The following is a 26268-nucleotide window of genomic DNA, read 5'->3' on the forward strand; positions in this document are numbered from 1 at the left end:
GGCGAGAATGGTTGTGGAGAGCAATTTTGATGGCTACGAATAGAATTTCCCTAACTATAAAGTTATGAGTTGGATTCTTTTAATACTTTTCAATATGAATTTTGTTTGAATAATGATATTTGGCCCAAAATGGTACCCCTGAAGTGCCACCCAAGAGATATCGCGAAATTTTGGTGCAAAATATCACGATATTTTCAATGAAGAGAGGGTAGTCGAAATTTCAAAATTTAAATCCTTTTCTCTCTCTCACACCCCATCTCTCTCTCTCTCTCTCTCTCTCTCTGCCTAACCCTTTTTCTTCTCATTCTAGCCTTTTCATTCTCCCATGCTCTCCTTTGAGGAGGCTTGTTCCTCAATTCCTCTCGTTAAGGCCATCTCTTTCTCTAGCCCAGTGCAACAGCATCTCTGATGCCCCTTGGCTCATTTCAAGTCCGATCTACAAAGAGGTAAGTCTTTAATTTTATTAGCAATGTTTTTTAGCAAAGGTATATGCGAGTGTTGGGTTTGGCCGAAGGTTTAAGCTTAGATCTATGGGGATTCAGCCGTTGGATCTTGTTAGTTTTTGGGTATGTTGGTCAATGGAGATAAGGGTGTTGGGTGGTTGCCTCGGATTTTCGGAAACCACCGACCACGGTGGCTAGTAGAGACTGGCAGTGTGTTTAAATGGGTTTTGGGTTTGGCTGAAATTTTAAGCTTAGATCTACGGACTTTCGATCATTAGATCTTGTTGGTTTTTGGGTATGTTGGTTGATGGATCATTGGGTATCGGGTGGTTACCTCTGATCATCGGAAACCATCGGCTACGGTGGTCGGTGGTGGCTGCAGTATATTTTTAAGTTTTGCTAAAAATTAGATCTATTAAAATTTAATCATCAAATATGTCTTATTTTCTTGTATGTTAACTTTTTTGACTTGATGTTTCTGATGGTAGGCTCTAATCGTAGAAAGCTTTGGCTGACGGTGGTCGTAGCAGTGTTAATGGCGATGGTTACATACATACATATATTTATATATATTTACATATTCTCTTTTATAATTATTTTAATTTATATTATAAATATTGATATTTAATTATGAATTTGTATTGAAGATGTTGGAGTTAATATTGAATTTGTATTGAATTGGTGGTATTTGAATATTGTGAAGGTTAAAATTAAATTGAATTGGATGAAATTTAAATGTTAATAAATTAAATTAGTTTGTATTTGTTTTGTGAATTTTTAAATTAAAATTATTTCGTTTATTTAAGAATTGAATGGTAAGTGGTTATTGTTAATTTTATTTGAATTTAGATATTTATTAATGTTTGTATATATTTTAATTTTATATTAAATAAAATTTAAATTAGCTCAATATCAAATTTAAATTTATATTTATTAATGTGTGAAGTTAAATTTAAATTTATTTAATATAAATTTAAAATAAATTTATATTAATGTGAAAATTAACAGTAAAAATGATTTTTTTGTAAATGATGTAATAATTATACATCAAATTAACACTTAGTGTAACGCTCCGTAAATGACAATTTAATTTAATTTGGGGGTAATTTGATTTAAAAGAAATATCAAAATAATTTGTTGTGATTAAATAAAAATAAATTATGTGATTTTAAGGAAATAAGAAATTAAGGAAATTGATTAATTATTTTAGGAATATTCTGGAATAAGAAAAAAATTGAAATAAATTAAATGTGAAATTTTTGGAAGTTCTGAGTGTTAATGTAATTAATTAAGTGGGTGTTTGTGTGATTTATGGAAGTTTGGGGGTGCTGGCGTGAATTGAAGAAAAGGGCCAAAAATCACTTTAAATATAACATAAGTTATATATATGTTGAAGAGGCGTGCGGGCGCGGGCGGTTTGCGCGCGAGGGTTCGATTCCGCGAGTGGGCAGGCGCGCGAGGGCTGATTTTTAATCAGCCCAAGGACGTCGAAACGACGTTGTTTCGAAAGAGGCGGTGGCCTCCCCAGCGGCCGCTCCAGCACTGCCACGTGGCGCCCCCCCTCTGCTCGCCTTTGGCTGAATTTAAAGCCCAATTTCGGGCGTTTTGCTGCTCCAGATTCAGCAAGAAAATTACAAAAAAGAAGCAGTGTGCACGGGAGAAATTTGAGAAATTTTGGGGCCAAAATTCAGATTAAATCACATTTAATTCCAGAGTTAATGTTCCAGGTATGTAGACAAGTTAGTAATTAATATTCTGTACGGTCAGAATTTCTTTTAGAGCCCAATTTTATTAATTTTGGCGAATAATTGGGATATTGCAGTTTGTATAATTTTACCGCGTTTGGTCAAAACGAGCCTAAGGCTATCTTCGGAAAGGCAAGTTCTTCATACCCACCTTGTTGATTCTTTTGTTGTCAATCTATTTGACCTCCCTTCGTTTGTTTTGACTGTTAATAAATTATGGAATATTAACGTTGTGTTTTAATAATTTAATTTATTAACCTGGTTTCGAGGGTTTTATTCGTTGATTGCCTACGGGGGTTTGTACCACCCCCAAGTCTATGGGAATAATGCCGTACTCACCCGGGGCTAGGTTCTTAGATGTCGAGTATTATTATTGGATTTTTGTTTGTTTATTGGCTAGAGTGGTTGTGCAGTGGGGACAAGGATCGGCTGTTCGATGACGGTGTGACTGTTGTACAGTTTATCTTAGGCTGTCGACTGGTCTCTCCTAGTCACGGACCGCTGACCGGTGCCAAGCACTGCTGACTAGCTTTGCCGTTATGTGATTATAGCATGCCTGAGTATATTTTATTCTTATTGCATGGTTTGGTATGCACATGGGTACGGGCTGTATGTTGGGTTTATCATAATTTGGTTATACTTGGTCACGGACATTCTAACTTGGTTATGCTGCATCCAGTACGGGCATATGCATCGCGTGTGATTTACTATATGGGCGGAGTATGGCCTGATGCCTGGATGTATGGGCGCCTTGTATCACGTTGATGCTCACTACGCCATTGCATTTTATGTGCATTTCATGGCTACTAGTCGTATATAGTTCTCGGACGGGAGTACCGTTTCGAGGGAGCCTATGGCTCGGGTGTCGAGAGTACTGACATGGACGGGTGATGGGAGTACCGACTCGGGACAGTGCGCACAGGTTTGTCGGAGATTTGTGTTGCCTTTCAGGGCAGCGACAGGTTGGTAGGGGACTTGGGTGCCAGGCGTTTTATGCTGGCCCTAAGGACCGGTATGTGTTTTTATTATGCGGCACTGTTGCGTTGTTGCATCACATGGCTTGTGTGTACATGTCGGTTTATATTTAGAGTGATCTCTTCTTCTGTTTCATTTACAGCATTCCTTTTCATATAAACTTGCTGAGTCTTGCGACTCACCTTACTTTCCATCATTCCAGGTAGGGTAAAGCAAAAGTCGAGGGCGAGGACCGCGCCACCTAGCAGCCAGCCGTGTCGGTATGGTGTACAGTTAGCTGCCCGTCTTCTCTGATGTTTTATTAGGTGTTCGGACTCTCATTTTTACTGTGCCCGGTTGTTCCTTGTATCTTTTATTTGTTGACACAGGTGTCTGTATAATTTTATATACTCCTCGACCGCTATTCCAGCGGGGTACTTGTAGGCGTGCATGTATATTATTTTGCTTCCGCTGTTGTATTTTTCGTATGTATGCATGCCAGGGTATTTTTGTCTTATGTCTATTTCTTTTTCCTCTATGTAAGCGCTTTCGTTCAGATAGACCGAGTGGTTGGAATATCCGAACGAGGGTGCTTACACTTAGTGTATTATACATTTTATTAAACAAAATTAATTCTTTACTCGTAAAAAAAAATATCTTAATTCATATTCACATCCACCCGTTGGATTCATCTTTTTTTTTTTCATTTTAAAAATAATTTCCTAATTCACTTACTTTAAATCAAGGAAAAGATGTTTTTAATTATTTTTTTTTTCATTTACCAAAACTCAAGAAGTATTTGTAAGGAGTATTTTTTTCATTTACTCTACCATCAAGGTGAGGAATGAGTTGATAGCTCCCCTTATTTACCAAAAGTGTCTTTCATCTTATATCTTTTATGATTTAATAATACTCATTATGTATATGTATATAATTTATGTATCCTAATACTAAATAAAATTTTTAAAAGAATAAAAATTTTAATCAAGAGAAATACATAATTTGTTTGATAAATTAAAATAAAGCCAAACCCAAATGAACAAATTTTTGAACAAGCCGTTAGTATTTCTCGTGGTGTTTCTCCATTTGGTTAAAAAAAATAAAAAGGTATAACTCAATCTCTATGCATCACATGAAATTATTTGATTTCTTAAAATTTTATTTAATATAAATTTAAAATATATATAAACATTAATAAATATCTAAATTCAAATAAAATTGACAATAACTACTTACCATTCAATTCTTAAATAAAATTAATAATTTTTATTTAAAAATTCACAAAACAAATAAAACTAATTTAATTTATTAACATTTAAATTTCATCCAATTCAATTTAATTTTAATCTTCAAAATATTCAAATACCACCAATTCAATACGAATTCAATATTAACTTCAACATCTTCAATACAAATCTATATATATATTATAACAAAACAGCCGCCAAATCATTTTCCCGCCCATTTTTAGTTTCTATTTTGATATTTTATTATGTTTTGTTTATTTTTTTTTCTTACCCGAAATAAAATTTTTATAGATCATTAATTAAGTCTAGATTTGTGGAAAACGTATAATTTTTGAAACCTGTAGATAATTTTTTTAGCTAAAAAGTGCTTGGAGAATGTATAAGTATGGTATATGAAGAGACAAGAACTAATTCATATTATTAATTCTTAAATATTAATATAAAATTTTAATTAAAATAAATTACAGAAAAATGAAACTTTTTTAAATCGAGAGAAATTTTGAGATATCAGGTAATTCCATTGGATACCGACTGCTAAGTAAATTTTTAAAAAAATAAATTTAATTTTTTATTTTATTTCCTATAATTTATCTCTCATTCTCTCTCAATAAAGCCACCACTCAAAACTCTAAAACCTTTAATTGGTTTCAAAATCATGTAAAAAAAGTACAAATCTTATATATGTTTATGTATTACTTAATTTTAAAAAATAATTAATTGATAGGTTATGTTAAATTAGTTATGTAGGCAAAATTAGATTATTTTAAATAAATCATTTAAGTTATTTTGATAAAACTAATATTTTGTATAGACTATTTATATTTATCATATGTTGTAATATTTCTTTTGAAAAAATTATTATATTTTATATTTTTATTATTGACAACAGGAATATGTGAAGTCATATATAGATAATTAATTTTGAAATTTTGATTATTATCATTTATATAATTAATTGAATATTTAAATTATCATTATTTTTTATATAGTTTAATTAATTTAAATTTATTTTTTATAATTTAAATGTTATAATTTTATATATAACTTAAATATTATAATTTTTTTTAACTTTTTTTTTTGTTACTTTCTTAAAAATTTGACCTATCTTGAATGTGGTAATTGATTGTTGGGAGAAATATGTAAAATCATATATGGATAATCAATTTCAAAAATTTTATTATTGTCATTTATATAATTAATTGATTATTTAAATTATCTTTATTTTATATATAGTTTAATTAATTTAAATTTATTTTTTTATAATTTTAAATGTTATAATTTTATTTTTAACTTTATTTTTTTATTACTTTCTTAAAAATTTGACCTGTCTTGAATGTGGTAATTGATTGTCAGGTAACGTCATTATGGATAATCAATTTCAAATATTGATTATTATCATTTATATAATTAATTAATTATTTAAATTATCTTTATTTTATATATTTTTAATTAATTTAAATTTATTTTATTATAATTTTATATATAACTTAATTAATTATTATCATTTATTTAATTAATTTAATCATATTTTCTTATTTTCAACCAATTAGTTTTAACCGTGTTTCTGTTTGTCAATGTAAACAGATTTTGTGTAACAGTTTAATTCTTTGGAAGTCGTCCCAGCACTAAAATTTTAATTAATAATTATTTTTTAACTTTAAGTTTTCTAAGAGGAATATGTAAAATCATGTATAGATAATCAATTTTGAAAATTTGATTATTATTATTTATATAATTAATTGATTATTTAAATTATCTTTATTTTATATATAGTTTAATTAATTTAATTTATTTTTTTAATTTTAAATGTTATAATTTTATATAAAATTAATTGATTATTATCATTTATTTAATTAGTTTAACCGGCCTTTTGGTTTTCAATCAATTAATTTTAATCGGGTTTTTAGTTTGCCAATGTGAACAGGTTTTGTGTAACAACTTAATTTTTTAGAAATCGTCATAGCATTAAGTTTTTCAATTAATAGTTATTTTTTAACTTTATTTTTCTTTTGTTACTTTATTTAAATTTTAACCTATCTTAAATATGGTAATTAATTGTCAGGGAGAAGATGTGAAATCATGTATAGATAATCAATTTTGAAAATTTGATTATTATAATTTATATAATTAATTTGTAATATCCCAAAAATAATAGGGATAATTATATAACCAAAATAATAATAAAAGAATAAATTAAATTAATTTAAATTAATTAAATTTAGTTAAGTAAAATGTGTTAAAATGTGTGCTATGCTCGTGTGCGTGGAAGCTGGGGAATGGCCAGTGGCCATGTTTTTCAAAGTGAGCAGAGGAGAGACAGGGAGAGGGCGAGCAGAGAGTGAGAGATAGAGATCGAGATTGAGGGAGAAGAAGAGGATGAGACCGAGAGAAAGAGAGAGAGCTCGAAGGCCGATCGGCCATGGCAGCCGCTGCCATGGCCGACGAGAAGCGGCAGTGGCTTGAAGAAGTTGCGGCCATGGGGCGATGCGGAGCAACCAGCAGCGGCGGCGACGACACGGAGCAGCGACAGACGGCAGCGGAGCGGCTGAAGGTGGCGGCGCTGGTAGCGGGGGTGGCCGGTGGTGTCGCTAACAGGCGGTGGCGATGGAGGAAGGAGTTTGGCCTCGGCGGTGCTGGTTCGGCCGCAGGAAGAAGAAGAAGAAGAAGAAGAAGAAGGAGGAGGAGGAGGAGGAGGAAAAGAAAGGAGAAGAAGAATGGAGTTGCAAGAGGAGGAAGACGCAGGGAGAGGAAGAAGAAGAAGAAGAAGAAGGAGAAGAAGAAGAGGAGGAGGAGAAGAAAATAAGAAAAGAAAAGGAAAGAAAAGAAAATAAGTGAAATAAAGGAATTTTGGAATTATTTCGACGTGGGAAGTGATAAGGTACGTTGGTAAAAATTAATAGAAGCATGTTATGTTTAAATTATAAATTTTTCGCGATTAAAATTAATTAATTTGGATCCCGGTTATGTTATTTGTTAGGAAATGATTTAATTTGCATCGGGAGCTCGAGTGAGGTCAGAATCAGCTGGTTTCAAGCAAGCTCTTAACCCTCTCTTCTTGATCTTTAATTCCTGTGAAAGACCCCGTGATTTCCTGTATTTTATCACCTCCTTTACTCTAATTCAGCACCTAACCTTATTTGTTAAATTATTATTCATTTATTTTAATTTAAATTAAATCTGAGATTTCTTGAGTTTTATTTGTTGTGTGCCTATGGGGGTTTGTACCGCCCCCACTCCTTTCGAGAATGATGCTGAACCAGTTTGGGGACTAGGTTCCTAGACGTGAGGGTTTATTTACGATTTTATTAGGTTTACTTACAGTTTTTCTCAGATTTATTTATGGTTCGGTTAGAGCTATCGAGCAGTGGGGTAGGGGTCGGTTGTTGGTGACGTTGGGGTAGACTATGGTACGGCCCTGAAGTGGACCGTCGGGTGGATACCCCTAGTCACTGGCCGTTGACCGGTGCCGGGCATTGCTGACTAGCTCTGCCGGTATGTGATTTACTGCAGGATTAGATACATTGTATTACTGTTCATGATTTGATATGCACATGGGTACGAGATGCATATTGGGATATCCATTTATTGAGTATGCTTGGACACGGACATTCTAGTTTGGTTAGGTTGCATCCAGCGCGAGCATAAGCATAGCGTGTGGTTTACTATGTGGGCGGAGCATGGCCTGATGCCTGGATGTATGGGCGCCTTGTATCACGTTGATGCTCACTACGCCATTGCATTTTTATGTACATTGCATGGCTACCGGTAGTTATTAATTCTCGGACGGGAGTACCGTTCCGAGGGAGCCTATGGCTCGATTATCGGGAGTACCGACAGATACGGGTGACGGGAGTACCGACCCGGGATTGCGCGCGCAGGTTTGTGGAGATATTTGTTTCCTTTCAGGGCAGCGGCAGGTTGGTATGGGACTTGGGTGCCAAGTGTTTTATGTGGGCCCCAAGGACCGGTATGTGCTTTTATTTTGTTATGCTATTGAGTTGTTGTGTTGTAGCGTCTCATAGTTTGTGTGTACCTGGGGGTTTGTTTCGGGGAGAGATTTCTGGTTTTGTGTAGCCTTCAGCCTTTCTTTCCTTATGCTTGTTGAGTCTCTCAACTCACCTTACTTTCTATCATTCCAGGTAGTGGCGCGTGTGGACCATGGCAAGGGAGTCAGCTTTTAGTGACAGAGTCGGTACGGTGTACAAGCAGTCCCATCAATCCCTATCAACTCTGATGTCTAAGTAGAGTTTACCCTATTATTTTGTACTGTGCCAGGCCTTTCCTCGAGTCTCATGTATGCCGGCACAAGAGTTTGTGTTTCTTTATTTATCTTGTGACCGCTGTGTTAGCGAGGTACCCGTAGTGCATGCATGTCTTGAGCTTTGCTTCCGCTGTTCTTATTTTGTGTATGCATGCCAGGGTGGTCTTTGTCTCGTGTTTCATTATTTTTTTTTTCCTTTCCGTAGGCGCTCCCGTTCGGGTAGTCCTAGTGGTTGGAGATATCCGGGCAGGGGTGCTTACATAATTAATTATTTAAATTATTTTTATTTTATATGTATCACTAAATTAATTTAAATTTATTTTTTAAATAAGTCGTTTAAGTTATTTTGACAAAATTAATATTTTGTATAGGCTATTTATATTTATCATATGTTCTCATATTTCTTTTGAAAATTTTATTATGTTTTATATTTTTATTATCGGTAGGAAAAATACGTGAAGTCATATATGGATAATTAATTTTAAAAATTTGATTATTATCATTTATATAATTAATTGATTATTTCAATTATCTTTATTTTTTATATATATAGTTTAATTAATTTAAATTTATTTTTTTATAATTTTAAATAAAAATATTTTGTATAGGCTATTTATATTTATCATATGTTGTCATATTTCTTTTGAAAAATTTATTATATTTTATATTTTTATTATTGGCAGGAGAAATATGTGAAGTCACATGTGGATAATTAATTTTAAAATTTTGATTATTATTATTTAGATAATTAATTGATTATTTAAATTATCTTTATTTTTTATGTCTATAGTTTAATTAATTTAAATTTATTTTTTATAATTTTAAATGTTATAATTTTATATATAGCTTAAATATTATAATTTTATCTTTTAATTTTTTTTATTATTATTTTTTTAAATTTGACCTATCTTAAATATGATGATTGATTTTCAGGAGGAATATGTAAAGTCATGTATGAATAATCAATATGTAAAATCATGTTAATGTGAACAGATTTTGTATAACAGCTTAATTTTTTAGAAGTGGTCATAACATTAAGTTTTTCAGTTAATAGTTATTTTTTATTTTTTTTGTCACTTTCTAAAAATTTTGACTTATCCTGAATGTGGTAATTAATTGTCAGGAAAAAGATGTGAAATAATGTATAGATAATCAATTTTAAAAATTTGATTATTATAATTTATATAATTAATTGATTATTTAAATTATCTTTATTTTATATATATAATTTAAATTTATTTATTTTTTAATTTTAAATGTTATAATTTTATATATAACTTAAATATTATAATTTTATTTTTTAACATTTTTTTGTTGATTTTTTAAATATTTGACATGTTTTGAACGTGGTAGTTGATTGTTAGGAGAAATATGTGAAGTCATGTATGGACAATTAATTTTGAAAATTTGATTATTATCATTTATATATTTAATTAATTATTTAAATTATCTTTATTTTATATATAGTTTAATTAATTTAAATTTATTTCTTTATAATTTTAAATGTTATAATTTTATATATAACTAAATGTTATAATTTTATTTTTTAACATTATTTTTTATTGTTTCTTTCTTAAAAATTTGACCTATCTTGAATATGATAATTGATTGACAGGAAGAATATGTGAAGTCATGTATGGATAATCAACTTTGAAAATTTGATTATTATCATTTATATAATTAAATAATTATTTAAATTATCTTTATTTTATATATAGCTTAATTAATTTAATTTTTTTTATAATTTTAAATGTTATAATTTTATATATAACTTAAATGTTATAATTTTATTTTTTAACTTTATTTGCAAACGTAGTGAAGTTTTAGTGTGATGAAGTTAGTAATTAACCCTAATTTGATCGCTAAGTGCACGTGTATGCTAGAAGCAAGTCATGTTAGTATAGTATTTAAGGTTTGCAATGTGTTAAGAATGACTATGTGCTAAAATATGTTCTAACATGTTATACCCACATTTCTCAACAGTAAGAGTCTGATCTTTATTGAAAGATTGAAAAGGTCGACATTGACGAGGAAAATGTGCTTCATCAATTTTCAGAATTTAATATCTATATTTGTAAAATAAGTTTGTGGGTTTCTAATATGTATGACGTAAGTACTAATTAATGACATTATATTCTAGATTTCTTCATCTAATGATGAAGTTACTACGTCGCTGAAATCGGGTCATGAGTTATACATACATTGGAAAACTATGAAGGGTGTTTTGTCAAAAGAGCTCTCATTGGCAATTTGTTGACTAATGCAACTAAGAATATTCAATCGATGATCAAGAAGGCGGATAACTGAAAAAAGTTTATCTGATTGGTTTCGGATTAAAATATATATATATATTTTGTTATTATCTATTTCTATAAGAGTTCTTCTACAGAGCCAGACAGGTTGACAAACAAGTTTACAGAATGGGGCCTAAAAAACTAAAATACCCTCACCAACATTGCATTGGAAAAAGTGCAATGCAATGTGGGTGATAGCATTTTAGTTTTTTAGCCCTTATTCTGTAAGCCTATCCGTCAATTTGTTTGGCTCTCAAGAATTTTTCTTCCTATAAAACTTTTGAGGTTGTTTTGTTAATTGCTACTGAATTTTATTTGTTGGCTTTTATTATAATTTCTTATGCAAGGTAAACTTGGTTTGCTAATTTTTTATTTCTATATTTTTTGTTGTTGCTGGATTTATATCTAGGCAATTTGTTTGATTTACATGTTTTTTGTTTTTTTTTTATTATTTCTTTTTTTCTTTTTCTTTTTACTGATTCACACTTATGTATTTGCTTATTTTTTATGTTCTTTAACTTTTATTTGTTTGTATATTTTTTTTAGTCCACTAATTTATAGTGGGTGTTTAAGGTTCTTACATTCTTACCTGCATTCTTTTTTCTTTTTTTTTTCATTGCACAAATTATTCTTTCTAACACATTACACAAGAATTTATCATAATTAAGCTATAGTTTAATAACATACACAATATTAAAATCATAACGAATGAGAAACATTTTCAATCAAATAATTAATAAAATGAATCGAGAAATCACCATTTATACTGAGTAATGCTACTGAGAGTTCAGAATAAGACATGCCACATTTTTAGTGTTTCGTACATCATAGTGAAAATAGTGTGTTAGAAATGGTAGACGTTAACCTCACTTTAACAAGTCACGAATTGTAAGCACCCCCGCCCGGATATCCCAGCCGCCCGGACTATCCGAACGGGAGCGCCTACGGAAGGAGAAAAATAATGAAACACGAGACAAAGACCACCCCGGCATGCATACACGAAAATAAGAACAGCGGAAGCAAAGCTCAAGACATGCATGCACTATGGGTACCCCGCTAACACAGCGGTCACAAGATAAATAAATAAACACAAACTCCTGTGCCGACATACACAAGACTCGAGAAAACACCTGGCACAGTACGAAATAATAGAGTAAATTCTACTTAGACATCAGAGTGGATAGGGATTAACGAGATTGCCTGTACACCACACCGACTTTGCCGTTAAAGCTGCCTCCCTTGCCATGGCCCACGCCGCCACTACCTGGAATGATGGAAAGCAAGGTGAGTCGAGAGACTCAGCAAGCATAAGGAAGAAAAGGCTGAAGGCTACACAAAACCAGAAATCTCACCCCAGAATAAACCCCCAGGTACACACAAGCCATGAGACGCTACAACACAACAGCTCAATAGCATAATAAAATAAAAGCACATACCGGTCCTTGGGGCCCACATAAGACACTTGGCACCCAAGTCCCATACCAACCTGCCGCTGCCCTGAAAGGCAAAAAATATCTGCAACAAACCTGCGCGTGCTGTCCCAGGCCGGTACTCCCGTCCGAGAACTAAATACTACTAGTATCCATGCAATGCACATAAAAATGCAATGGCGTAATGAGCATCAACGTGATACAAGGCGCCCATACATCCAGGCATCAGGCCATGCTCCGCCCACATAGTAAACCACACGCCATGCATATGCCGCGCTGGATGCAACCTAATCAAGCTAGAATGTCCGTGTCCAAGCATACTCAATAAATGAATATCCCAACATGCATCCCGTACCCATGTGCATATCAAATCATGAACAGTAATACAATGTATCTAATCATGCAGTAAATCACATACCGGTAGAGCTAGTCAGCAATGCCCGGCACCGGTCAACGGCCAGTGACTAGGGGTGTCCACCCGACGGTCCACATCAGGGCCGTACAATAGTAGTCTACCCCAGCGTCACCAACAACCGACCCTTGCCCTACTGCTCGATAGCTCTAACCGAACCATAAATAAATCCGAGAAAAACTGTAAGTAAACCCAATAAAATCGTAAATAAACCCTCACGTCTAGGAACCTAGTCCCCAAACTGGTTCAGCATCATTCCCGAAAGGAATGGGGGCGGTACAAACCCCCGTAGGCTCACAACGAATAAAATTATAGAAGCCTCGGATTTAATTTAAATTAAAACAAATGAATAATAGTTTAACCAATAAGGCAAGGTGTCGAATTAAAGTAAGGGAGGTGATAAAATACAGGAAATCACGGGGTCTTCCACGAGAATTAAAGATCAGGAAGAGAGGGTTAAGAACTTGCCTTTACACGGCCGTTCCTTGCTTTTCTTGCGCACCCACTGCGAAGTAAACGTTCGCTGGCAATAAATAAAATCGCAGCTTTAATTAAATAAATCTACCGTGTAAGATAATTAATTTAGCAGTCTAAAATCCCTTGTAAGCGCACCACACTAAAATCCCAATAAGCCTCATTTATTTTAAATTAAATCACGCTAATAAAATCCTCGAAACCAGCTTAATAATTTAAATTTAAATCAAACGACTCAAAATTCCATAAGTAATAAACGGGCCGAAACAGACGAAGGGAAGTCAAATAATTTGACAACAAAAGTAACGACGAGGTGGGTGAAAAGAACTTGTCTTAACAGAGATATCCTTAGGCTCGTTGGGTCCAAAAGCAGTAAAAATTATACAAACTACAATATCCCAATTATTTGTCAAAATTAACAAAATTGGACGCAAAATGAAATTCTGACCGTACAGAATATTAATTACTAGCTGCTCTACATACCTGGTAATTAAAACTTGAATTAAACCTGAATTAATCTGGATTTAAGCACCAAAATCATCCATTTTCACGTTCACGCGAGCACTGGAATTTCTGTAATTGCTCACTGATCGAACCAGCATGAAAAACGCCCGATTTGGGCTTTAAAAAGAGGCAAAAAGCAACGGCTGAGGCGCGGCCACGTGGCAGCGCGCGGGTGGCCGCTGGAGGCCACTGCCATAGACGAAACGGCGTCGTTTTTGGACACCTGGGCTGAATTAAAATCGGCCAAATTTCACTGCCTCGCACATGCTCGCCCGTGGATTCGATCTCGCGCCTCGCCCACGGCTGCCCTCGCGCGCGACAGCTCGCGCCCGTGCCTGCCTTTACCCCTATGGTGCCCCCCATTAAATTTAAAGGGTCTTCGGCCCCTTTTGCGAAAAATGCGCCAGCCCCCGTCCAACTTCCTTTAATTGCACTAACGCCCACTTAATTAATTACATTAACTCCCGAAATTTCTGAAAATCCCACTATTGAATTTCTTTTAATTTTCCTGTAATTCCAGAAATTCCTAATACAAATTAATTAATTATTTTAATTTCTTATTTCCTTAAAATCACATAATTAAATTTTATTAAATCACAACAAATTATTTTAATATTTTCTTTAAATTATATTATCACACTGCATCAATAATTAATTTAATTCTTAATTATGGGTCATTACACGAATACTATAGACGTTAGATATAATCTTTTGTTAAAGACACATATATGTGTAATACCCGGGAATAATTTGAGGATAAAAATGATATTTGATAAAGGGCATAAATGGAATTTTAAAAAAATAAGACTATAGGGTACACTAACACGGCTTTGGACGACTGAATTAGTCAGAGGGAGTACCCCAGACCCTAGATAGCCAAGAAAAATGGTGTAGTATTGACGAGTGATTTAAATTATGATTTTTAGTGATAAAAGAAATGAGATCAGGAATAGTTTTCGGTACAGTAAAAATATGGCTGCCAATTAGGTCGTATTACCGAATTGTTATAGACGATATCTAAAAAATCAATGGAGCGTGTCTAGAACTAATATTTGATGTATAGAACAACCCTTAAGTGGTTTCAGGTTGAATCGAGTGGATTTGAGGTCAAAACGATCAATCGGGTCTAAGTGTAATTTTCTAAATTTACCCAAGGGAGGTCAAAACGGTAATTTTTTGAAAGTTTCAAGGGAGAAATGAGAAGCACTAATCTTGTGGGTCTTAGTGGTATAGTTTTATAATTAAGGGGCTTGAGGATAAGGGCCAAAATGCAAAAGAAAGTTTCTAAGGGGCTAAAGTACAATTTTCAAAAATCTGTTAAAAAATGGCAGATCTAGCCGCGATTTGTGGCCGAAAAATCCGGGGATTTGCAACTGTTCTTCAACAGGGCATGGCCAAGGTCGCTTAGGGGCGAAGCAATGGCCTTTGATTGGTCAAAAAATCGGATGAATTTGGCTATAAATAGTCGAGTTTTGATGAGAGTTTGCATCAAAAATTTTACTTTGGATTTCTCACTTTTGGGAGCAAATTAGAGGTTGGGGATAAGGGGCTTTTGTTCCCCAGGTTGTGAGGAGCAATTCTGGGAATTTTGAGGGTTTTTGGAGTAGTGTAGGGAGTGTTTTGGCATATATATACATTCGACCGTATATATATATACATATTGCATAAAGTATCAAATCGGGTTGTAGAGTGATCGATAGAATGATCTATTAAGGGGATTTTGGTCGCAAGGCTATGGGTAGAAAATCTGGAAAGTTTCGTGTCAATCGGAGTTCGAATCGAAGGCCAATTTGATTCGCCGGAGTTCGGTGACGGGATAGCTTCGGTCGGCTGTTTTCGGCCAAATCGAAAGGTTTTCGGTAGTTTTTTTCGAGCAAGATGGGTACCATTGGGATCGACTAAGGGAGAGTAACAGCCTGGTGTCATCATTTCAATTTTCTGGTGTGCCGTTGCCGGAGAAGATGACCGGAGGTATTTTTTGTATTTTTTAAATACTGAAAATATAGGAAATTCGAGAAAAATAGAAATAAAAGAAATAAAATTATGAAAAAATATCCATAAATTCAAGAAAAATGAATAATTTATTTTTATAAATTTTTATCCTGGAAATTTCTTGAGGAGGTAATTATTTTGGATTTTTAAAGGGAAAGGTAAATGAAAAATAAATATGAGGGATTTTTATAAAATTCTGAGAAAATTCCAGAAGGATGAGGAATTTATTTTATGAGTTTTGGTGATTTTTATTGAAGTATATTCGAAGGAAATCAATGATAAATAAATTTTCTCAAGGAAAATTAATTATGAAAATTTGAGAAAATAGGAGAAAATCTGGAAAATTTTCAGAAAATTCCAAGAGGCTTATAAATATTTTTTTATGAATTTTTATGGAGAAAAATTTAGAAAAAAAATGCTTGAATAGGTATTTACTTGAAATTGTTGAGAGAAAAATAATGAGAAAATTGAGAAAATAGATATTAATTTCTCTTTGAATGCATATGATGTCTAGGGTATTGTTGAGGCTTGAATTTGAACTATAGAGCACTTGGCACAAGAATCGAGGTCGGGCACGTATTTCGAAGAATCTTGAACTTAGCCCAAAGGTGAGTGATTCTATCGAAAAACTCGTTTGTGGCATATGAATGTTTTACTATGAGTGTTCATCCTCATGGCTAGGTTTATGGATGGTTTTACAAATGATTACTTACACCTGTGTTATATTTCGTACGGTATATTGCATACATTGAGATGTTGATTTTATGCATGTTATAATTTTTCGGCATTGATATGTTGTGTTGTCCATGTGGGACGCGGGTTGTTAACCTGTGACATAACTCTCGAGTGTCAGCACTCGGAATGTGTGCCAAGGGTTAATCCTATGTGACCCAGTTGGGACGAGGCTGAGACGGACTTCACCTGTAACGCCCCGTAAATGCCAATTTAATTTAATTTTGGGGTAATTTAAATTAAAAGAAATATTAAAATATCTTGTTGATATTAATAATAATAAGAAGTATATTAAAAGGGGAGTAATAATATATTAATAATAATATTTAACCATAGTTAATATTAAAAGGGGACCATGGCTAATATCTAATTAATATGTAAGGAATTGAGAGGGTTAATTTATAAGTTCTGGAATGTCAATTTGCTGGAATGTCAATGTGCTTGGAATTAATTAATAAGAAGTATAAAGCAAGCAGCAAGTGGCCACTTTAATTTTAAGTGATAAGCTGAAGCAAATTAGCATTGAAGGCACAAGTGAACCTTTAATTCCCAACATTTGAAGCCAAAGCGGTGCCGTTTCCTTAAACAGGCGGTGGCCTCCAAAGCTGGTCCAAGCAGCTGCCACGCGGCTGCTTCCCATCCATTCCTTTTGCTTATATTTAAGCCCAAATTCGGGCGCATTTAACTGCAACAGAACAGCCAACAATTGGAGAAAAAGAGCAGCGTGCGTAGGAGAGAAATTGGGAAAAAATGGTGAAGAAATCAAGATTTAATCAAGTTTAATTCAAGTTTTGATTAGCCAGGCACGTAGACAAGCTAGTAATAAATATTCTGTACGGTCAGAATTTCTTTTAGAGTCCAATTTTATTAATTTTGGCAAATAATTGGGATATTGCAGTTTGTATAATTTTGACCGTGTTGAGTCGAAACGAACCTAAGGATATCTCTGTTAAGGCAAGTTCTTTTCACCCACCTCGTCGTTACTTTCGTTGTCAATTTATTTGACCCCCCCTTCGTTTGATTCGACTGTTAATAAATTATGAGAATTTAAACGGTGTGTTTTAAAAATTTAATTTATTATCCGGGTCTTGAGGATTTTATTCATTGATTGCCTACGGGGGTTTGTACCACCCCCAGATCTATAGGAATGATGTCGTACTCACCCGGGGCTAGGTTCTTAGCTGTTGGGTATTATTATTGGATTTTTGGTTATTTATTGGCTAGAGCAATTGTGCAGTGGGGGCAGGGATTGGCTGTTCGGTGTAGGTGTGACTGTCATACGGTCTGTCTTAGGCCGCCAGATGGTCCCTCCTAGTCACTGACTGCTGACCGGTGCCAGGCACTACCGACTAGCTCTATCGTTATATGATTATAGCATACCTGTTTATATTTTATTCTTGTACATGGTTTGGTGTGCACATGGGTGCGGGCTGCATGTTGGGATTACCATGATTTGGTTATGCTTGATCACGGTCATTTTAGTTGGCTAGGTTGCATCCAACACGGGCATATGCATCGCGTGTAATTTACTATGTGGGTGAAGTATGGCCTGATGCCTGGATGTATGGGCGCCTTGTATCACGTTGATGCTCATTACGCCATTGCATTTTATGTGCATTGCATGGTTACTGGTAGTATTTAGTTCTCAGACGGGAGTACCGTTCCGAGGGAGCCTTTGGCTCGACTGTTGGGAGTACCGGCAGGGATATGGGTGACGGGAGTACCGACCCGGGACAGTGTGCACAGGCTTATGGAGATTATGTTGCCTTTCAGGGCAACGGCAGGTTGGTATGGGACTTGGGTGTCAGGTGTCTTATGTGGGCCCCAAGGACCGGTATGTGCTTTTTTTTTGCGGCACTATGGTTTGGTTGCGTCACATGGCTTGTGTGTATATGTGGGTTTGTATTTGGGGTGATCTCTTCTTCGATTCATGTTATAGCCTTCCTTTTCATATAAACTTGCTGAGTCTTGCGACTCACCTTGCTTTCCATCATTCCAGGTAAGGGTAAAACGAAGACCGAGGGCGAGGATCGCGCCACCTAGCAGCCAGCCGTGTTGGTAAGGTGTACAGTTAGCCGCCCCCGTCATATCTGATGTTTTGCTAGAGTCGCTGTCTTTTATTTTTTTGACTGTGCCAGGTTGTCATTTGTACCTCCTATTGTTGGCACAGGGTCTGTATGTATTTTTATATACTCCATGACCGCTGTATCAGTGGGGTACTTGTGGGCATGCATGTTTACCGTTTTGCTTCCGCTGTTAAATTTCTTATTTATGCATGCCAGGGTATTTTTGTCTTTTGTCTATTCCTCTTCCCTTCTGTGAGCGCACTCGTTCGGATAGACCAAGTGGTTGGGATAACCGAGTGGGGGTGCTTACATCACCCTACGGTACTCAAGTGACGGGGCTAAGAGTGGACACCACCCCGATTGTTGGCTCAAGTGGCAGGGTTGAGAGTAGACACCACCCTAGGTTCCTTTGAGCAATAGCATTAAGGCCGAGGTGTCGTGGATTTCAGGGATAGTGCTAATGTGACACTCTTGGGGCTAGGGTTGCGTTGGGTTTTGGAATGCTTTTGAGTATGAGCGTAAAGCCTAACAATGACAATGGGGGTGATTTTCGAGTTCATATGTCGAGGTTGTCCCTCTTAAGTAGGATTGTGTTTGCCAATGAGTCGATGTGGTCGTGTCGCCTTTAGAGAGATTGCATTTTCCCCGGTTAGTGCTAAGTGCTATGTGGTATTCTCTTAGACTGGGGCATGTCGGGATTTATCGATTTTATATATAATTTTGCATATCTGAATGAAAATATTTTTAAACTCTCACTTAGATGATTCAGCATCTAATTTGGACTATATCCCTAGAATATTCAAACGTTTCAGGTGAATGCAGTGGCACCAAGGGAAAGAATATCATCGAGATGCAGCTGCTATATTTAGTTTTCATAGGTTTTTGTCTATGATTACGATGTTAAGAGGTTATGTAATATTTTGATATTTTTATGTGAAACATCGATTTGGTTATTGTAAAAGGAATTGTCGGTTATATATCATTGAGGTTTCGATCTTGCTTCTGCTGATGTGATTGATAATACCTGTTTTAGTCTATTAATTATTAAATTTTGATATACTGAGAAGGTACGATCGGGAATGTCGGAAATGACTATGATGAAAGTGTGTATGTCAAAAGGCTTGTGTTGTGTTGAAAAAAAAAAAAAATCCCAAAATCTCGAGGTAATGCACATTCTGGGAAAACGGGGCGTTACAATATGTGTTAGTAGAAAGACCGTAATAAAAACATAAAAAATGTCAAAAAATAAAATAAAAAAATCAGACAAAAAAGGGGCATACATATTTTGGAATAATTGAATAACTAATTTTGTTGTATGTTTGTTCATTTCTCATTATTACAACATGATTATTTTGTTTATTTTCTATTTCTTTATTATGATGTTAATTTGTTATAACTACTAAATTATGTAACTTCTACTTTAACGATTATTTTTTTTCTTGCGATATCCGTGCATCGCACAGGTGATGCACTAGTTCATAATTAAATATCAACATTTACAATATAAATTAAAATAATTACAAAAAAGAATATCTAAATATATATAAATATATGTCTGTATGTAATCGCCGCCACCAACGCCGCCGAATCTTCCAACGATTAGGGCCTACCATCAGAAACACCAAGTTAAGAGAGTTAACATACAAAAAAATGGGACAAATTTAACAGTTAGATTTTAGTAGATCTGATTTTTAATTTTCGGCCAAACTTAAAAATGCACTGTCAGCTACCACCGGCCACTGTAGTTAGTGGTTTCCTACGATCAGAGGTAATCATCAGATACCCAAGGGTCCATCAACCAATATACCCCCAAACTAGTAAAATCCAACGGTCGAAACTTCGTAGATCTAAGTTTAAAGTTTCGGCCAAACCTAAAACTCATTTAAATACATTGTCATTCGCCACCACCACCATGGCTAGTGGTTTCCGACGATCCGAGTCAATCACCCAACATCCTTATCCCCATTGACCAACATATCCAAAAATCAATAAGATCCAACTACCGAATCTCCATAAATCTAAACTTAAACCTTTAGCCAAACCCAACACTCGCATATACCTTTGCTGAAAATCATTGTTAATAAAACCAAAAACTTACCTCTTTGTAAATCAGACTAGGATCGAGCCAAGGGATGTCGGAGACGCGGTCACACGGGGCTGGAGAGAGAGAGATGGTCGAAACGAGCTCAAAGAAGACCAGAGGCTCGATCAGACATGCAAAAGAGAAAAAGAGAGAGATGGCCTTAACGAGAGAAAAGGAGAGACAAGCTTCCTCGAAGGGGAGTATGAAAGAGTAAGAGAGAGAAAAAATGCTAGAATGAGAGGAAAGAAGATTAGGTAGAGAATATGAGAGAGAGAGAGGGAGGTGTGTGTGAGAGAGAAAGAAGAGATTGAGAGATTGAGTTCGGATAGGGAAGATTGAATGAGATCATTTCTGTAAATTGAATTATGGGTAAAATTGTAATTCCTTGGGTGGCACTTTGGGGTACCACTTTGGGCCAAATAACATTATTCATTTTGTTTTTGATTTTTTATATACCAAAAAGAAAAGAAAAGAAAATACACAGGAGATTTCATACCAATAATCCTAGAATGGAATGAAAGGGGCATGCTCTGCGTCTGCCATCTGCTTAATGGACATGGATTCTTGCAACTGCGAAGGTTAATTAGATATAGCAGTGAGTGTGTCCGAACCCAACCCCGAAAACAACATAATTAAACATCATTATATAGTGGGGATACCCGAAGATGTACTTAAATAGCATAATTAAGATAACTGGTATCAGGCAGAATATAAAGTTATGGTTAGATACACAGTTGACTGCTAACCATCAAAAACCAGGAAAGCAAGAGCAAAACCGGTCCATGACATGAGAGAGGGGGTCAAATTTTGTTTACTATGATTAACAGTGCATGCTTTTTTATGATTAGATTAATTATATAAGTAAAAATATTCATATCTTTTCAAACCTGAAGCAATAAATAATTTGTGTTTCCATGTTTACTACTCCTCTTAAACTTAATGAGCAAAGTTACTTTAAGATAAAAACAATTATAAACAGTGTTCTAGAGTTATCTTGCACCGTTTCTTTTTAAAAGATAAATATATATATATATATATATAAGCTTTCACGGAAATCATCGTTTTACATTACATATAATAGTGGAGATCGTAGATCACGACCAGCTTCTTTTTTTAATTTTGTTGACGCCCTAAAGCAGCCATCATCATCCCTTCCTCTATACTACAGACAAACACAATTAATTCATTCAAAACCGTAAACCAAGACGACGACGACGACGACACCTCCTATTGTGGCGCCGTGTACCATGAGTGCAGATGGTCGGCTTCGTCCTGAAGCTTCATTTCCCGGTCGATATGATCCCTCACGTTGTCTCTCTGCATCTTCACCAGTGTCAGCAGGTGTCCGAATATCTTCTTCAGCTGCTCCGGGGGCGGCGGCACCCCTATTTCCTCAGCCAGCCAGTCGTGGTGGTCGTACTGCAGCGGGAATATGCTGTGGGTGTGTTGCTTTCCCACTCCGTGCTCTTCCATCTTCCGGTAGTACGCTTCGGTGTCGGCCAACATGTCCTCTTCCGACGGCAGCGGGAATTTGCCGGACAGGGCGCCGGCGATCCACCGGGCTTCCAATTCGAATGTATAGAAAAGCATGGCCTGAAATCAACGGATTCAAAGTTCTACCACTAATTAGCACAGAGTCGTTAATGAATATGCAATTTCTTTCTAAACTCATTGCTGTTGCCATAATTAGGGTTTAAGGACTAACCCGTTGAGGTAAACCGACGAAAGAGATATAAGGAGCGAGCTTGGGTGGGAAGACGTGTTTGTATAATGGCCCCACCCGGTTCTCATCGACTGTCACGATTCCATTCGTCTTCAAAAATGGGAAATCGTACTTGTACCTATACATGGAAGCAGAAGGCAGAAATAACACGTCAAAACAATTGGTTAAATGAAATAGCAAAATGAAAACCATTGGAAAAGAGAGAATTTTGTACCCAGTGCAGTGGACGATGGTGTCTGCTTGAACAGACGATCCCTCCTCAAAGGTTATGGTGCCATCTTCGGAGACATCCACAATCTACAATTAATTAAGAAACCAGATAATTAAACCACTTGTGTTTGTTAGAACATATACACAGAGATTATCTGGAGACAAATGGCAGATGAAAAAGTGGAGAGCTGGTTGAATAATAAATTTATTACCTTCAAATGTTGCCAAATGTTGGGATAATCATTCAACCTGGAGACCTGGGCATCGGGCGCTCGGGAAGAAAGATGAACTTCTTTCGCCACTTTGGAGACTTCTCTGCACAAATCGTATGTACTTGCTCCCGCTCCGATCATCACCACCACCTGTTTATTCCATACGCACAGAACAAATAATTTTTCATGTCTGTTTCATTCCCAAAAAATAAAAGCATATGATTAATTAATTAACTATAAAATATATGTTCTTCATACCTCATTTTTATATGGGTCGGGGACACGATAATTGTGGCTGTGCACTTGCCTCCCTGGGAATTTCTCAAAACCTGCGCAACAATTCACATTATCCATCTCTGTTACCAAATCAATCTCTCTAAATATTTCGAAAGAGGTAAAAAGGGACCCACATTCTCCTAAAGCTTTATTAAATAATAACAATACACTCAGCCACAGTCCACAATACACTCAGCCACAGTCCACAGAGAGAGCACAATTAATAATGTTCCTCGTTATATATACACGTAGAAAGTTTGGTTTCATGAATACGTTAATAAAATGAAAACTTAAACAATTAGGGAAACGGACTAGCATCTCGTTCCCGGTCAATTGTTTTTCTTTTCCACAAGCATAGAGGAGTTGACACAGCTGACACGGCAATGGAATACGTACGTTATTTTCACCGTCTTGAAGTCAAGATCACATCAACAAAGCCCATCGGTATCTACCATTACGGCCTTCACCATCAATCCATCCAAATATATATATCGTTATCATATTAAATATTACAAATAAATTCCGAAATCCCGTTGTTTCTAATCTATGGCGTCCATTACATAAAAAATAGTTTTTACTTTTCACATTAAATATTAATATTTACAGTTATGGACAAATTTTAAGAAATTCATTTGGTTCTCCACACACACTTAGCTATTATTAGTATAAAAATGGTATAAATTTAACATTTAATATTTAACTGTAATATTTTATAAATTAATCAGGCTTTGACATATAAGTTTAATTAACAACCATTATATATATATTTCCTAACCACCATCCTCAAATTCAATTATGTGCGTCATATTTTCTTGCACAAGCCCTCCACTACGGTCAGACCCAACACTACTCATGAAGAGTTGGAAGTCTGATTGTTGGTTAGAAACTTAGAAAGTAATATTTGGTGTGATCATTTAATATTGACGTATTATATATTTACATTAATTAGAAATACAGAATAATAGACCAATACCAGAATGTCTAATTTACATTACCAAAGTTGGAATACTGTGTCATCTTAGGAAAATGAAATAGAAAATTATGTAAAGACGAAAACTAAGAAAATTGTCTGTTCTAAATCTTTGGAAAATGAGGCATGTATTATTATTGGCACTATTACTTTAATGCTGAATACGGCGCGTCAGTCATACGTCACATCTTCGTTTGAAGAGATTCTAGATTAAAAAAAAAGAAAGAAAAACAATGACATAAAAAGGCAATCCTGTCTATCTATGATTCTTAGTATTATTCTACTATAAATTATAACCTACATATTTTAAGAGTGATTTATGTTGTTACCAATCAAAGAATTCTTGAAAGCAATATATAAAGAAAACTACATATTAATGTTGATTATGTCGATGTTTGGACGTACCTGGAAAAAAAGCAACTCTGGGCGTAGTGTGGTGGCCATTGCAAATCACGACGGCGTCGAAAACTTCCGAGTCCTTCTCCCACTCCGACTCGTTCACCCGAGTCCGCCATTCGACAACCCACTGGTCGTTCCGGCTCTCATCGACTCGCTCCACCCGAATCACGTCCTTCTCGAACCGGATCAGATCCACCAGCCCATGATCCTTGGCGAAGTTCTGAATGAATTCGAGCACCTCCACGTGGCCTGGGAAGTACGAGTCTGTCCCCTTCGTCATGCGGAATGGGTAGTCTGTGAAGCTCATGACCGGCCGGGGAAGATTCGTGCGGAGAGAGAGATAGGCGCTGCCGAGAACCACCTCCCGGTTCGGGTCCAGACTGAGCAAGTCGGACTCGACTCGGGGGTCGTAGACCCAGATGCCACCGATCCGGTTGTAGCGCTCGAAGACCACCACCTGGTGGCCCTCTCGCTTGAGCTCACGAGCTGCCAGCAGGCCCGAAATGCCGGCGCCGATCACCGCAACCTTAACTGACCTCCCCATTGTCGGAAAATTGAAGAATCAAGTACAGTTAAAACGACAGGGAGAGGAAAAAGATTGTTCTTTTACTTGTTAGTGATTAGAGAGCCGAAGCTGAGTTTCAGGGCATCAGCGAGAAGGGCTATAAATAGGGGGAAGGCGAGTGGAGCAGAGCGAGGGCCACGTGGCGGCGTGCGATTGGAGGGTGATGTAGCTGGAAATATATTTGGAATGAAATGATTTCAATTTATGGTGGAGGGGGGTTGATGGAGCTGGTGGCCACTGGCCACTTGATGATCCTCTGCGAGGCAATTATTGTTTAGCGCTCCACGTGAAGCCACGAGTCGGGCTACGACGCCGTTTCTGGATGGCTATTTTTTGGAATTTAATATTTACCCCATTCTATGTGAAAATGACACTTTGAAACCCCGAGGAATTTTATTGCGCTTGTTAAGTGTTATCATGGATTGTTGTGTGATATTTAAAATTAAAAAGAAATTTTGATTACACTTAATAATTGTGTTTACCCCAAGGGTATAGAAATCTCAGAAATTTTTGTATTTATACATGTAGATAGGATTTATTTAATAAGTGACGAAAGAGACCGTAAAAATTGATCAAAGGCAACAACTTAACTAGCAAAATGAAATCTGTTAATAGGTGAAGTACTAAACTATTCTCTTTCTTTTTTCTTTTCTTTTTTTTTGTTCATTTTTTGTAGGAAACGTGTTGCACCGCACGCGTCATGCATTGGCATTTATAAGTGGAAAAACAGCCCTGGGTTTTCCAAAAACTACGATATTACCATTACTGCCCCCCCGCGTCGCGAGAAACGGTCATTTTTGCGGGTCAAAAATCAAAATATAACGTAACGTGGCTTGACTGGGACTATTTCAATTTCCAAATTGCATAAATTCACAAGCAATAACACTAAATAAGTAAATAATGTAAAAAAATAATACAAAAAATGTATATGGTTTTGTTCCACCTACCAAGATAATTGCTTTATTTATCAATAATTTCAAAAACCAACTCCCACTGAGGCACTAACCATAATGTCGTAACCAGAATAACTAAATATTTTTATATTTTATAGGTTAGGTATGAAAAGAAGATACCGAGGCTCTCTTTTTTTAAGAAAATAAAAAAATAAAAAAATTATATGTACTTTTTTAGATAGACTTTGAACTACATAATCCAGATAAAATAACAAAAATATCATTTATCCAAGACGATGAAACGTATAACTAAAATACCTTTTATCTAAGGTGATGAAACGTGATGAATATTTTAATTATTTACACATGTATGTACAGTTTAA

General features: G+C 35.4%; 1 protein-coding gene across 6 annotated transcripts in view; it reads right to left on the reverse strand.

The window, feature by feature from the left end:
* The window catches only part of LOC127802040 (flavin-containing monooxygenase FMO GS-OX5-like), a 52480-nt gene extending 27341 nt beyond the window's left edge, over positions 1-25139 (reverse strand). The window contains exons 1-6 of one of the 6 annotated variants that reach the window (XM_052337681.1): positions 24434-25078; positions 23041-23111; positions 22783-22932; positions 22575-22657; positions 22343-22478; positions 21656-22230 (exon numbers count right to left, since the gene is read on the reverse strand). In XM_052337681.1, coding sequence (XP_052193641.1) covers positions 21865-22230; positions 22343-22478; positions 22575-22657; positions 22783-22932; positions 23041-23111; positions 24434-24971 — 1344 coding nt within the window. In that variant the 5' untranslated portion in view covers positions 24972-25078 and the 3' untranslated portion in view covers positions 21656-21864. Of the gene's footprint in view, positions 1-21655; positions 22231-22342; positions 22479-22574; positions 22658-22782; positions 22933-23040; positions 23112-24433 lie in introns of those variants that run through there. The other 5 variants (XM_052337682.1, XM_052337683.1, XM_052337684.1 and 2 more) reach the window with 5 other exon arrangements.
* Between the last annotated feature and the right edge of the window lie 1129 nt (positions 25140-26268).

This window comes from Diospyros lotus, chromosome 5, assembly GCF_014633365.1.
Source record: "Diospyros lotus cultivar Yz01 chromosome 5, ASM1463336v1, whole genome shotgun sequence".
Lineage (NCBI taxonomy): Eukaryota > Viridiplantae > Streptophyta > Magnoliopsida > Ericales > Ebenaceae > Diospyros > Diospyros lotus.